The 16,340-nt window shown below is 41.2% G+C and overlaps 1 protein-coding gene across 1 annotated transcript; it reads right to left on the bottom strand.

Moving 5' to 3' along the window:
• Positions 1-10,327: 10,327 nt before the first annotated feature.
• Positions 10,328-11,157, bottom strand: LOC120451890 (60S ribosomal protein L10a-2). The gene has a single exon (XM_039635896.2). It carries the CDS (start codon positions 11,050-11,052, stop codon positions 10,402-10,404), a length of 651 nt encoding a protein of 216 aa, XP_039491830.1. The 5' UTR covers positions 11,053-11,157; the 3' UTR covers positions 10,328-10,401.
• Between the last annotated feature and the right edge of the window lie 5,183 nt (positions 11,158-16,340).

Consider the following 16,340-nt stretch of genomic DNA (forward strand, 5'->3'; position numbering starts at 1 on the left):
CCAAGCTGCTGCAAATATTTAAAATCAAATTTTTAATTGTTATATTTTTAGTTGCCAAATACAAAATTGTATGTACCATCGGTTTGCAGAGTAGTCAGCATTCTGTGGAGCCATTCTGTTATTCACGCTCTACACACAGATGCATATTTTGTTGTTGTTCTTTCAGCTGTATGGGTTTTTTTCTTGAATAAGGGTCAGTTTTATGCTGGAGGCGAACTCCGTTCTTGTTCTGCAGTTAGATTTAGATGTAGATATACAGATACGAGATCTCAGCCCAAGTGTGCGGCTATAAATACATGTGTTTTAATTTCCGCACTTTTGGGTTAGTCCTGGGAACCCGAAATCCAAACTTCAACCACTTCTCTGCATCTTTTTCGATTCAGAAGCGATGCCGAAATGAGGTCTGGATTAAAGGCAAATGCGGATGTGAATGTTGCGTGTTTCCGCTTTCCCAAACTTCTCTTCGCCCTTCTTGTTCTTCTTGTTTGTATTTATGAGCACACAATGACCAACACTGCAAAAAACATTTAGATAATCAAAGGCGTTGTTGCCTTTGCTAAACGGAGAATATTTCTTCTGACAACATGTGAAATAAACTTTTCGCCAATAATATTGGTTGTATTCAATTTGTGGTCGCGAAAAACAAAAAGTTCTGCAAGCATCAAAGTTTTTTCTTACAGGAAGTATATAAATGCATCGCAAAAAGTTTATTGTAAGCAGACATTTTTTTTTCAGTGCCGTTACATATGTGTGGGAAAACTCAGACCGGACAAACGTATCCGCTGCAAGTTTTTAGTTTCTTCGATTTCGTGTTTATGTTTTTGTGCGCACTTCAACGGCATGAATGTCCTATAACATGTGTGTGTGTGTGTGGGTGTATGTGGGTGTGTATGTTGGCCACTTTCATAAACATAATCATGTGGCATACGACAACGGCAGCCCCAAAAACATCCATCGATCCTTCCTTTCTGCCCCCCATTTCTTTTCAGGCGCTCCACTCGCACAACTCGGTTAAATGACTCATGAAATTGCCGCTGCGACCCATTTTGGCTCTGTATTAGTGAGTGCGGCTGTACGTGCGTGTGTGTGTGTGTGTGTGCTGGTGCTTGTGTTTGTACTCGGTGTGTGCGTGTGTGTTAGTTTCAAGTGCTCGTTTATGGCAAAGCAATATTGTTTGCTCCCGTTGCCGTTCGGTTAATAATTTAGGCTTAAATACATACAACAACCCAGCACATTGCGTATACGCCGTGCTGGACATTTTGCCAAACTGTTGACACGTGCAAACACACGCACACTGACAGATTGGGTTTACATGTAGCCACACGGAGAAAAATAAACGAAGTTCTAGACCTGCAAAAATGTGCATTAATGAATATACAAAATATGGTAGTAGTAGGTGTGAAAATTGAACAAATAAATCTTGAAATAAATGAAATCATCAAGAAGGAAGCGATTGCTTGGGCTAAAGATCTCATCATAAATTCTTAGTCTTACCATTATCCCAACAGTCTGCGTAATGATTGAAGGCTGTTTAAGATTTGGCTGGGATCTCTGCTCCCATTTCTCAAGGTGCCGAAGTGAAGGCCTAAGTAGCCGCAAAGCCAATTGTCGAGAGCAGAGGCGACTGGCGAATTTCGGGGGAGTGGCAAATAAATCAAAGCGCGCTGCAAAAGCGAGTGCAGGAGGTGCGGGCGTGTTAAGTGGGCTCAGGACAGGGTTGATTGAGCGCGAACTTTGTGTAAGTGCGTGGCAGGTAAAAGGAGCGGGGGTGGAAGGGGCAGGAGTGGCAGGAGGGGCAGAAACGACTGCAGGTGGAAGTTTTGGTTGTCCTTGCGGGCTGCCGAAAGCTACTCTCGCCTGTTTAAGCCACTTAAATGTAAATACAATTCCGACAAACACAAAATAAAACCAGCTAAGTACATTTAACAAACGGCGCTGGGATGAGCGAAATTTACAGGTAAGTTTGTGCACTACACATTTTGTATTTAAAGCATAATAATTGAAAAAATTAGTTTAAATGTTAAATCAGCTATGTTTAAATACACACCGATTTGGATAAACTTTTTTGTGAGGCATTTCAATTACCCAGTTCGCTATGAAAATATTGTAATGCATTACAGTTTGCATATGCCTGCAATAACTTATTATATTAAATGTTTTTCTTAGGAGACGATTAGGGTTTTTCCTAATAAAGTTGTGCAGAGCTGCTGGTTAAGTAATTCGTCTATCCCGGGTATCGTGAGCCATGAACTATGTGAAACAATCCACAGCAAACATCCTTCAAATGTTATCTGTGAATCTGACCACAAAAGTTGCGGACACACATGCACACTCAGCAGGATAAGGTCACACATACACTAGTCAAAGGAGAAGGAAATAGAAAAGCAAAAGGGGAGCAGAGTGAAGGAAAGTGGACCGCAGGCTGCCTATATTTGCCTACAATGTGGTGCCATCAAATTACCGGTCTCATTTTCTATGCAGAGTCTATTATGGCCGAAAACTGTTGTCAGGCCAAAAAATGCGACAAAAAGTGGCGCTAAACTTCACACTGACACACGCACCCAAAAGCGAAACACGAGGGCCACGAAAAATGTGGGAAAAAAGGACGAGAACGATGGCGAGGACAAGGAGCAGGATGAGGAGCTGAAAGGCGAATGAGGATAAAAAGGCATTTCACATGCGTCGGACACCGCAACCGCAAATATGCAAATTTGTGCCTCGGACAGGAAGGCCGGGAATCCTCAGCTCGGATGGAATGTTGAACTTTGAACCGGTCTTGAGTTGGCCAACGTTAATGCGCCAAAGTTAGCATCACCATGGTCCGAAAAGTCAGCTCGAAACAAAAACAACGTGCCAAAATGTGGATGTCCACGGACCAAAAAGTTGAGTGGCGTAATAATGCTTTTCGGTCGTGATTCACAACTGAATTAAATCGTTTAAAATGCTCGCAAATTTCTTCTCTACTCCGTAGAGTAGAAGTTGTACTAATACCTTTTGTTTATAACTAGCACTTCTTAAGTTGCTTGTTTACTTTTAATGTGTGTCAGCTGACTTGTTTAATAAATATCCGCAGATCAGCAGTGCTTTAATTTTTCACAGTGTCTTACCCTTTTTTTTTAGCACATTTCCTTTTTCATATTTTAGACTTAACTTGGCAAGCGAGATTCATTCTGCTGATGATGGGGCTGGTCGGGAAACTAACACAATCCCATAAATGGGGGAAATGTCTTTGCAGTGCCAAATTGGCCAAGCCGAGTCCCAAAAACCGATAACTGAAGAGCCCGAAAATAGTGCTTTAAAAAAGCATCAGCAGACATCATTTTGGTGTGCAGAAAGGAAAACTTAAATTAGTTTATTTATGCTTTGTTTGGGCGGCACTCTGCTCAATATTTCAAGGCGGCTAAAAAGAGCCAGATAACTTTGTGGGAAAGTCTTGGGCATTAAGATTTCACTGATTGAGTTGGGCTTTCTGCGGCATTGTTTTGACAATCCCGTTTTTTGGGCAACTTCCTCCTTAAAGTTGTCAGCGAGGATCTCTTCGAGTTTCCTACACCAAAGACAAAAGACAAGCAAACAGTGCGTAAAATGTTTGAGAAGAGCGAATTAATTACACCCAACATCAGCCAGCAAAAGAAACCCCTTTTTCGAGGATGGAAGGCGTGGCTTTTAATTGTGCCTTCGCCTTTCCGCTTGGCTGAGTTTTTCCGGCAGCGACTGCAAAAAAGTTGCGACGAAAATTTACTTAAGAATTTTCCACGAAGCGCAGCATTAACTTTGCCGCAGTTTCAAGCCGATGATGACTCAGTAATGATCTATTTGCACGCTTTGGCGACACATTTTAGCAAAGGCTTTGAATAATTCAATTAAGCTATGCAGCTTATGGAGAAAAAATATACCGAAGTAAGTTCTTGTGCCTCATTTTTAAGGCACTTTGATTTTACTGTCATTATTGGATTACACAATTTAATTTACGTTTCAATGTATCTTCTCCTTTTTACAAAATTATAATATAATTTTTTTTTGCTCAAAAATAAAAAATATTGTTTTCATGTTTTATGTTAAAGGTAAATATTTAGATTTATTAGTCAATCTATATACCCCAAGCTGAAAAGCATAAATTTGCTTCCCTTTTTCAATATTTTATTTTGTCAAATTTTTTCTTGATGTTTAATTTGGCGCAAGCGATTAAATTTCATTGCTCCCCCTCTTTTGTTTTTTGCTGTCTTAAACAATTTGTTTTTTCCAGCGAAGGAATTAGAATTTCATTGCGCGTGAGAAGCTTTCGGGTAGCACCTCCTTGGAACTTGGTCCAAAACCCAGATCCTACGTATAGGCCCTGATTCCGACCTGACTGACATGTCACTCGACAGGGGCCCATGGCCACCTGTAAATGTGTCTGAGATATGGCCCTGGCAAATGACAAATTAGCACCATCAATTACTGAAATTTATTTTGCCAGCCTTGTTTGCCTCGGCTCTGGAATTGACCTGCCCCACCAGCCCGCTGGCCCACTGACTGCCTACGGACTCATTTGTTGTACTTAATTTGGGTTGCGTGCGTTTCGACATGCACTCAGAGAAATGTTCTAGTACTTTTAAGTTTTAGAGCTCACTATACATCTTAGTATAATAGTAGTATAATTTGCACATATACTGGCTCACTTGCCATTGATTCTACGTATCCATTTGTTTAAACATTCATTTTTGGCTTCAGCAACAAAATGTAGTTTTTGCAATTCCTTTTTATCGGATGCAAATACAACCAATGCTGTAAGCGAACCATTTTTTTTTTTGAGTGTCTGTCCATTTTGGTGGTCATGAAACGGAAACGTTAAAAAAGTCAACCAAATGAGCATTTTGGCATTGTTCCTCCAACTTTCACCCTCTTACTAGCAACACCCCCCTGCCCACCCATCTGCCACAGTCAAGTGCTGCAAGGGGGGTGGGGAGGGGTTGGTTGGCCGGATGGGGGGATAGGGGGGAAGGGGGTGGAGTCAACCAAATGAGTTTTATGATGAGCTGCTGCGGCTGCTGTTGATTTACGTTAGTTTTGTTTGTGTTGCACTAGTTGAAAATGCTTGGAAGGCAACATCAACTAACTAACTGTTTTGTCACACACACCCACACACTCACACTCGCATAAAGCCAGCCACCCACACACATGCACTTGTCTGGGTGTCTAGTGATAACTGAAAACAAAAGTTCGCCCTGTGATTTATGTGCCTTTGGGCTAAGCTCTGGATTTAGCGTGAAATTGTTCAGGGATACGACATTCAAGGCTGCCAGATGAAGGTTGCCCAGCAGCAGTTAAAGAGCTCTAATTATTTAAATGAATGGAAGCCAGAGCTACCTTAACTAACTTAAGTTAAGTAGCTGTAAAGATATGTTGTCAAAAACCACACAAATAAGGGTTCTATAAATGCCACAAACTTTCCCTTTTGCGTCAAAGTAAATGATCAATAAAAAATTAATACATTCATCTATTTGTGAGCTCAACTCTTTGCCCGGCGACTGACACTCCATCATTAACTACATATCAGGCTGCCCCAATCGAAAGCAAAGCTTGGCTGCTATTTATATTTATCATTTGTATTCCGCCCCCTTTTGGAGCACAGTCACCAGCAAGAACATCAGGGACATCAGATCCAGACCCAGACCCAGACCACAGATTTCCGCCCGAAAGGAACTCATATCAATGTCGCCATTGGAAAGGCAAACCAATCAAACATCAAACAGCATTCCATCATTGTCAGCAGCAGCAGCTACTCTTCGTACCAGAATACATACCAGGCTATATATTCGGGGACATAGACAATGATGACCCGGAGATAGCCGGAAAAATGAGTGGGGACGGAGGTGAAACATTTATGAGTTCATGTGACATAATGCTAAATATTCAAAGAGCAAATGTTGATGCATCCATTGGGCCACAGACATTCACTCATGATCCCATTTGCCGCAGCGGAAATACAGTTTGCGGCGCATGAAATCATGAAATCATGAAATTCGCTGTAGTTGGCCACAGTTCTACTCGCCGCTGGAGTACGACTCTTTACTCTTCGGCCACTTCAAACAATGGCACCGCAATTTATGCCGCACAATTTGCAGTCGCCTACACTGGGAAAATCAATAGGAACACCTCAGATGCAGATACTTCGATCGATTAGAAATTAAAATGTGTAAGAGTGTAGTACCTTCCCAGAAAGTTATGAACTATGTCCGCTTTTCCAATGTATTCATTGGGGTCCAAGTTTCTTGCCATGTACGCCACTTTACAACGACGAAATGGAATAAGTTTTTCGATTTGCTAAACTATGGCTGATTGCTCGATTGCCGAATCCGAATCCGAATACGAATCAAAGTAGAGTGAAATCACTTGCACACGCTCCCGTTATTGACGCACATCCATCAGATTCAAAATCTGTATCTATACTCGCCCACTTAAGTGCATTATACATCATTTAAGGGGTGTGTGTGTGCAGTGGAGCCAAACAAGCTGCTGGAACACTGCTGGCTTATCTATTGAAAATATACATTTAAATCCGAATCGATTTCGGTTGTCTGACGCAAAAGGGCGAAGGGTTAGTGGGAAGCTGGTCGCTTTGGTCAACCCCTATCAACAAGTCTTCGGTCTAAAGCTCTTGAGCCACAAAATCCCTTGGTCTGGGTTGGCTTCAAGGAGGGATGTTCTTGGGGGTTTGCAGTGTGTGTGTGTATGGGGGGATTTCAAATTAAGAAGCAGGAGTCACAATCAACATTCAACATTCAACCGAGACTTGAGTGTTGTTGCTGGTGTTATTTTTATGCAAATATTACGCATATGCTGTTGAAATCTGACTAAGTGGATGCAAGAATGGGTATCAGGGGTGTGTTGATTTCACGAGGCAAACATATTTGGGTATGCCAATTATTTCAATTATTACAATTAATTAAAATAATACCACTTTGAAATTATGGAAACCCCAAAAGAAATAAAATATATAATATGTTGATGGTATTGAATAGCACTTTGCAGAGCACTTACTAAAACTTGTAATTATTAAATTTCATGTTAAATATCAAACATATTTAAAGAATTATTGGCACTTCGTTTAGCCAACAGGTGCCCAGTCTTCAATTTATTAATATAATGTACAGGAAATGTATATTTCCATTAGGCAAACAAATAATTAATGCACACCCTTCGTTTTCAGGCCCTAATAATTTGAAGAATGAAGGTACATTCCACCTGAACAGTCAACCCATTTTGTAATTTGAAGAATCTGTTTAAATTTCATGTGCAAATTACCATATGTCGATGGGTTTGTGAAACAAATAATGTGTAAATGTGAAGGATTTTGTTTTGTGCAATTTCGGTTTCCATAATTCAGCAAACTCACGGAAAATGCTTTTTGATTGTTCCCAAATTTGCATTTCAAGCGGCTCAATTTAATTTCAGAATCACGTGATATACGAGTAATTTAATGGCCGCTTTCACATGCGATCAAGTAGTAATTTGGGTCGCAAGTTTGCGCTTTGACCCCATCGCCGAAATAAATAGCGTGGTCACTTCGCTGGCGTCTTAAGTAAATTAGTTTTGGTTACGAGTATTAGCCAGGCATTAGACCAAGAGCATTTGGCATTCCGCCTCGAGTGCCGTTTGGCATACTAATATTATGCGACGCAGATTGAAACAAATACGGCGAATGCCTAATTATATTTTGTTCGTCAACCACAATGAAGCAGCTTATACTCGTACCAGAGAAGGGGCTTAGATTGCTTGCAAAAAACTCGGACTTGGAATAACAATTGCGTGGTACTGAGTGGCCATGCACAGTAAAGAATATAATATATAATATTCAATGATAAAACAATGCACTGGAAAAACATAATTATTGTAACATTTTAACAAAGTTTTCTGAGTTTGCAGTTTTTCTATTTCAGGCCAAGTGTGCAAATGTCATCGAAACTAAAGTAGTTCACTCAAAAAGTCATCTTACTCACCTAGGGACTTCCCCACACGCATTGGCGAAACAAAAAAAATTTAGATAGTCTGAAACTTTCCCCAACAATGGTCGTTGTCCCTGAATTCCTTTGAGTGAAATCGGGAGAAGAAGGAAAATCAGTTTCCCCATTTTCTTTGGCTCGACTTTCCATTTGTTTGCGTCCAAGTTTTGGGTTCTGTCTGTGTTTTAGCTGCTGTTTTTTTTTTTCCAGAAGCTGCTGCTCTGCACAGAATGTTTATTTTTGCTTACACTTATCAAAATATTTGGCGCACACATATTGTTTCGCCTGGCTGTCGGCATCAAGCATAAAGATATCGGAGTTGGGTCAACTGGAGAGTGCTGACCCCGACCCCTACTTCCACCCCAACCCCTCCTTGTTTGCCCAGAGTCAACAGGAAGAACAAGAGGAGACAAATGTGGAGACAGGAGAATATAAGATGCTCTAGGTTCCATATTAATTTCATTGCGAATATGAAGTTATTAATAAATAAAAGCACATTTCCTATCAAATGGGCCTCATGGATCAGTTGCTTACCCTTTAAGTCAGGAAATTTTACAAAGTTAGACGGAATTTATTTATACTTCTGTATAGTTCTAGGAATATGCATAAATGGTTACATCAAGTAATCCTTTCTTGTTTAACTAACTGACGAAACCCGGAAGTTAAGCTGAATTGCTTCCATTGCCCACTGAGGAAATTGTAATGCCCTTAAACCGAAATATTAAGACAGTATACTGTATGGAGCAAAACAATGGGAAAGAGATGGGGATTGAGATGGGGATCGATACACAAAAAAATTATCTGCCATGCCACATTCTGTTGAATTTTTCAACATGTGCGTGTCAGTGTGTGTGAGTGCCGTAACTTTCCCCTTGTGGTCCGGGTTCAACCACCCACCGCCCTCCCACCCAACGACCTTCCCCAATACACCCACCCACCACCCATCGTCAGCACACTTTATTTGCCCAGTTTGCCGCTGCTTAAGTTACTTTCGCTTTACGCTTGAATTTCTTACTCTTGCTGTTGCCGTTTCCTTAGCCTCTTGGTTTTTCCTTGAATCTTTTGCCGCTTTCTGGTTTTCCCCTTTGCTGTCGCCTGGTTTTCCCTTAGCTCAGCAGCTCATTTTCCAGCGGGCGTGTGTGCGTGCGTGATTTTTTGTTTCCTCGCAAGGCTTTGTTTCTGTATTTCCTGCGTCTGTTATTTTCATAAATAAATTTGCATGTCAAATGACATTGTTTATGGTATTTCTATATGAAAGACATATATCACTTGGCCAGATGGAATTGTTGTGCCCTCATCAGTCGCCGCTTTTGGGTGTGGGTGTGCATCACACGTTGTTGACATCTTTGTTAAAATATGTTTACAAGCTGAAATTAGTAACAGCGTTTGCCATCCTCTAGATGGGCGTACGTATCTGTATCTGCGACTTTGTCTGTCTGGATGTCAAAGTTGACAAGCGAAATGAATTCGTAATTGAGTTTTCCGATATGTTTTCCAAGAGCTCCAATGCTCCAAGAGCAGCCGCTCATGTTTAATTTGAATAAGAAATTAGCAACTTCTTTTCGAGATGGCACATTTTCCATCCCGTTTGCATTCCAAAAGTTTGTTTCAGCTGACAAAGACGGGCAAAATAATGGGACATTTTGGTCATCCTTTTAAATAAGAAAACGAGAATTAAAATCCATTAAAAATGCATATGTTCCTCAAGCTTACATTGAATCAGTAGGGCATTGCTATATTAACAGTATGGCAATACATTTATTATATTTTCACAATATATTATTGCACATTATTTGCTGTAATTTTGATTTTTTACTCTATCATACAATTTGCAATTTAGTTTCTGTATTTATGAGAGGCGCCATTCTGGCGGCGGTTTTCTCATCCGCATCAAAGTTTTTGCCTAGGCCGTAATTATTTCAACGTTCTTATCGACGCAGCAACAAACAGCCATAATTATTGAGGATAAGTCAAGCGCAGCACATTTGTTGCCTCTTTGCAGGATCCCCAATAAAATGCCGTCCTGATTAGCGTGCTCAGCATGTGCCGTGAACTTGTCTTATCTTCCCCGCTTGGCTTATACCCATTCCCTCCCAAACTCGGAAAAAGTCGAGAAGAAATTTATAATATATCGCTGGGCTAACAAAGGGGATTGCTCATAAGCCAAATAAAGAGTGGGATGTGAGGCCAAAGAAATTATGTCACAGCTTACTGAGATTTTGTCAAATACTTGAGGAGAAAGCCAAGGAGGAAAAAGATAAAAACTTGACAAGTTTCTTTGAGGAAAAGGCTTAATTGTGGTAAAATGCCATCATTTTTAAAAAATTTCTTGAAAAAAACAATGATAATACAGAAATTTTATTGCACGCATATAATACGAGAATAGACACTACTTTTTATTTAGCTTAAGAATCTGTTAATAGAGTCGATGGGTTACACCCAAGGACGATTTAATATGAAGTGAGCGCACATTCTGCCAGTTATCCTTCAGCAAGGACACCAAAAAGTTAATGGATGTTGCTATGTTTCGGGCTAGTTCCTCTGGGAACATGTCAACATGGCCGACATTAACGGAAAGACATTCCATCCGTTTCATATGTAGCTTTTTGGTAGCTAGTATCTCGATTTTGGTGCTCATAGACTCCGCATGACTCAAGGGAGTGAGAAACTTGCCCGCATTGGTGAGACCAGGACCCAGTATCCTTGGGATCTGCTTGATTATCGACTCGGAGGCTAGGAAGACATCGTAAGATTTGGACAACTTCTTTGTCAGCTTGGGATCTTTGTTCAGCTTTTTCAAAGCTTCCACATCCAGGCAATCAACTCCAATGGTCTTCGCCTTAAAACAGTGCTCCTGATCCCCGAAGACGCAGACCTTGAGCTGTGGAACCGCCAGGTGATGTAGTAGTACACTTCCGTGGAAGCGCTTGCACCTTTCAGGATCGTAGTCCTTGAGCCCAATCTGCAGCTCCACTGTGTTCAGGCAGTCTGGTCCTGTGGCCTGTGAGTTCTGCAGGATGTTTTTGACAGCTACGTAAATCGTATCACGCGAAACTTTCGACACCATAATTTGAGATTAGTGGCAAGTAATAAAAATATTTTAAAAATTTTATACGAACTTTACGAACGTGCTGTAGCACAAAATTTAAAATGTATTGCTATGTTCAACGAATATTTTGTAGACAGTTAGGTAATGGGTAGCCTTGAGGCAAATCGAATGCATTTTTAATAGTTCCTTGTTATCTAATTCAAATTCAAATTGCTGGTAATATAAAATAATAATACGCAGTACCTGCAATTACCAACACTTTCTAAGTGCAAATTTAATAGAAGTCCATTTGATTATTTTGTGCATGTACAAAGTCATTAGCTTAATTCGCAAAAACTCATAAATCGCTTGGCCAAATTCCTTCCACTGAACGAACTGCAGTTCCTTGTGTCCTTATGGTTCCAGGCTGTGCATAATTGATTGGCCAAGCTGCAATCGATTTTCCGACCTGAGGCTGAGGCTCCAGTGCACTTCGCCACCGGCGAAATTGCAAATTCCAAATGCCGCACGCCAGATGCCACTTTCCACTCGAAATCCGGCAGCTCAGCTGGTCAGGTTCAGCAGTTCAGAGGTTCAGAGGTTCAGAGATTCAGAGGACCAGAGGTTCAGGTGAGTTCTCCTCAGGTTAGTGAGTTGGTGGGTTCGGTTGGGCTGACATCCGCCGAGTTTTGCGCTAATTAGGGGAGTGTTTTTGGGCCAGCACTTTTGCAGCGTTGACAACATTTGTCGTCCTGGGGTCAGAATGCAGTTGGAAATGCAGGCAGGGCTTTCTGGCTTGTGTGTAATTATAAACGGAATTATAAGCTGTGGCCATGCTTCGTGTGCAGCGGAGATTAAAGTGGAAATTGCAATTCTGGCTGCTGGATGCTGTCTGCTGTCTGCTGTGATCAAGATCCTTGTAACGGGAGGATGTGCACGCACATCACGGCGACGATGAGGATTTGTTACCTGCCACTGCTAATTTACACATTTTGATTGCTCCAGACTGCCGATGGGAAATCACCGCTCCACGCAATTCCCACTCAGTCGCGTTGTCGCCTTCACTGATAACATTATAGGCCATTTTTCTACAGCCTAATGCATAATTTGCGTCCAGGGAATAGCGACAGCTAGCGAAGCAAGACACCTGGAGAAATATAATAATTATTTTATATAAGAAAAATTTAGCAACAAGGAAAATCTCATATTATAATTACACCTAAAGTATCAAAAGAACGTTGAATGAGAAAGAGGTGTAATAGTGTTTTAAACATTTATTTTCATTTTTCACTGACACGTATAGCACTTTGTTTTTCTCTGTGTAGCACTTTCCCAGCCCAAGTCGACGCTTTTCCGGGTGGCAATGGGCGACTGCTTTGGAAGTACTTACTGCCCGTAGATAAGTTCCCGTTGAGCTGCTTATTGGACGGCATTTTCGGGATTTGCCCGTGCCAAGGAGTCTACTTTCTCGACTCTGGCTTTCCCTTTTAGCAAGATGGTGCTACTATTTCCTCGATTCCGATTGAATTGTCACCAAAGTGGGAGAAGTAAGCCAGTTTGCTGGTACGATTACAGGCTAATGGTAAACGACGTATCCAAATCGAAGGCGAAATAAATGAGAACAAATGGTTTTTTCTTTTATCTGCTAATTTCCCTCCTTTTTCAGCAATACCAGTTAGTTTACAATATTTTTGATGAAGCACAAAATTGCCAGCTTTATTAAGTGGCTACAACTCGCACAGTCATACAAAAGAAGTTCTCAACTAGATATGTGCCATTTGAAGAGACTGACCCTCCCACAAGCCATCACACAACTCAGAAATGCTGAATGTCCTCCGTGTACTGATAGTCGATTTGCAAATGCCGAAACGTTCAATGGCCATATTATATAGAATATACGAGTATGTGGGCGAATATATTCCCTGGCCAAAGACATTGCCAGAGTTTTTCGCATTTTTGCACTTTCAGGCCAAACCTTTTTCTAATAGCAAATGTCAATTTATTTGGGGTAAAGGGAAAAAACTAATAAGCAAATACTTCGCATAATTTGGTCAGAAGCTTCAGGACCTTAACACGCCAGGGGACTCGGAGTTTTGGGCTCGGACCACTGACGTAATCAAATCGACAATCAGTTAGAGATATGTATGCGCATCAATGTGCCCGAGGGGTTGGGCCGGGCTCATTCGCCCCATATCCCTTCTATATCAAATCTTCCCTTTTTCTGCCTCCATACATCCTCCCACATATATGTATATCCGCAACCGATGGCCATGGCAAACATTTTGGCCGAGAAAGGGACACTCTGGGTTGGGTGCCATGCCTGCAGCTGAATTGCCATTTTCAAATACATTTCAATCCGCACATACATATCAGAATGTATATTCCGAGAATTTTTTCCGGGGACAACAAAAGTTTAAATACTCTTGCGAGGCTATATGAAACTTGCCAAATGGTCGTTGAATGTTTTGCATTGCAAATCGATAAAAGGGAATTAGCTTTACAGCAGCTTAACTCGTGTATTGTAAATAAATATGATTTTTGGCTCTCCCTTTATATGCATAAAGGGAATATATTTCAAAGTTGTTTCAACGAGTTGGCTTAAAAGATAGGTAACAAAATTAATCATCTAACATATTATCACGCGTCAAATGCTTCTGCATTTTGTGATTGCTATTGGCATTTTTTTCTATTCAGATTTAATTTTTCCACTTATTTATTAATCCGTCTTCAGTCAGCGAATTGGAACGTCGTTAAATATTTATGAAAAGTCCCTCCGGCATTGCGTAGAATTTTCTTTATCGATGGCGCTGATGTTCTTGGGATGAATGCGATTTTTATTGCTTCTGATGCCTGACCTTTCCCATGTCAATCAGCTTCGAATGGCGACTGCTGGCGGATCTCGCATTCCGCATACGCCCTGTTGGCCCGTCCTCGTAATGCGAGTGCCAAACAAAAACTTCAATTGTCAACTGCTGACGCCTGATTCACGCTTCTGTTTGTTGCTGCCACTGCTGCTGTGTTTTGCCCTGTTATTGCACTGTCATTTTATCGCCGGCGTAGACTGTCTTTGATCTCGGCACGCGCCTCGAACTATGCTAACCATTTTCCACCAGCTCCACCTTTTCCCGACCCCCTGACTTTTCCCCACGCACGTGCCTGAAATGTCAGCGTCGGTTTTCACACACACACACACACACGTGGTCACACTTGGAAAAGTTTAGCATACCTTTGGACCGCCAAACACCAGACGTGGTGGAGAAGGGTCGGCAATTATAATGAAATTCAATGGGAATTTTATAGGTTTTACTAAGGTCAGCGTACAGTAGCTAAAAGTCATTTTGGTTGTATACCTACTTGCAAGATATATGACATTACTTTGGGGAATAGATTTAGATTTCAGCTAAATCATTATTAACTTATTACAGACCATTTGCGGACTTAACGAACTTTCCATCATTACATCGAGCTATCATAATACCCGAGCTGAGAAAGCTTTGCATCAGTACCTTGAGTAGATTAACAGCCACCACCCACAACATCCTACCGAATAGTTGCTGCTCCACCATTATGTTTTATAATCATTTTACAACCGGTGTGATATTTAGAATACGACCAAAAGTTGCTTCATCGTTTCTGTTTTCAGGCAAAGTTTGCCGCTTGGCCACAGCATACTCGCATCTCCCTCGCCCACCAAATGTGGTTTTTAGTTGCAGGCGTGGTCCGATGGTGGCCAAAGTTGGTAGCAGCGCCACATGGCAGATGTTGTTTCCTTTTTTTTTATAGTGCTGGCCATAAAGTACTTAAAAGTTTCATTTTACGCCTATTTTGCTGGACGAGAGCCCCATTACCAGAGAGAGAGAGAGAGAGCGGGAGACACCAAGTGACCAACTGACCTGGCCAGAATTCACCAGATTTGAATGCCCGCCTCTGGCTGGCAAAAATCCAATTTGCCAACATTTTAACAATCATTGCCGTCGGCCACTTCAGCAACTCATATTGTGGCCATCCACTTTTAATTGCTTGCCTAAACAAATAATATTTGAGTAGCACATTTCCGGAGGTTTGGGTGCTGGCACACAGAAAACAAATGTGATCAAATCATTTGATTCTAAATCTGTCGCAAGCTATCTTTCGTAATCTAGAAAATAAAATAATTTAATAAAAGCTTAGAAATAGATGCTTCGCCAGTGTTAGATAAAGTATTTTGTTGAAGTGCACCAATTAATAGCTGAGAAAAAGCGTAAAGTGGTATTAAGACAGCCAAAAGGTCAAGGGAAAGGGCCAAGACGCTAGGCGATTGGCATGTAAATTGCTCGTCAGCTCGTCAGTTCGTCGAGAGCTCCAAACTGAAACTCATCCTTGCGCACAGAAAGTTGTGCCTATCAATATGCCGGCCTGATGAATGCCATCATCATCATCATCTTCTTGGTTCCTTCGTTGGTGCGTCGTAGTAAAAATTTTAATAACTGTATTCTGCAGAGGACATTGAATGTCCTGAGCCAGCTTGTTTATATTTCCTTTCGCGGCCTCCTCTGCGCCAAAAGTTTTTTAACAATTTATTTTTATTTTAGATACATTTTTTAAGCAGCTCCCTCGGTTTCGCCCTTTGCCTTTCGCCTTTCGCCGTTTGCCGTTTGCTCCACTTAAATACAAAACGTCCGCCCGCCTGCTAATGGCTTTTCTGCCCGGAAAAGTGGGCGTGGCAAAGTGGGTTCGGTTTGGCGGTTCCTGTAAACTACGAGTGCCTTTGGCCTGAGTGGGCAGAATGGAAAACGGAAAACTGATAGCTGAATTTTCTTGTGCTTCAGCTGCGGATCAATGCAACATGGCCACTTAAAAATTGTAAGGCAAATTTATCGTGATTGTGGAGAGTTCGTAGAAAACTTAAAAAACTCTGAGATGGTCAAAGAAAACTTCTAAATGACCGCAATGGGATTAAATCTGTCTGCACTTGAGAGTCAAATTAGTATAAATAGATGAAAAAGCTGGAGGATTTGAAGGTTCAAATAATTTAGTACAAAAAAATAATAATAATTGTATGGATCAGCATCTGTTTTTCCTCAGTAGTTTTCACTTTGCGTAAAGAACCGAGAATTAAGCTTGTTAAACTTAAAATGAGATTCCATAAATGTGGCTGCATGAAATGGCAAACATTTTGTGGTCGCCCTTTGTGCGGCGTGAATGCAAAATTTGTTGCATCCTGCGAATGCCCACGTCATTGTGCCATCTTTATGTGCGCTAATAAAAATGCAAAATGAGTGCCAACTAAAGTAAACATAAATCGCATAAAATACAAATTAAATGCTTGCCCAATGGGGCGACACTCC

This window comes from Drosophila santomea, chromosome 3R (assembly GCF_016746245.2).
Source record: "Drosophila santomea strain STO CAGO 1482 chromosome 3R, Prin_Dsan_1.1, whole genome shotgun sequence".
Classification (NCBI taxonomy): domain Eukaryota; kingdom Metazoa; phylum Arthropoda; class Insecta; order Diptera; family Drosophilidae; genus Drosophila; species Drosophila santomea.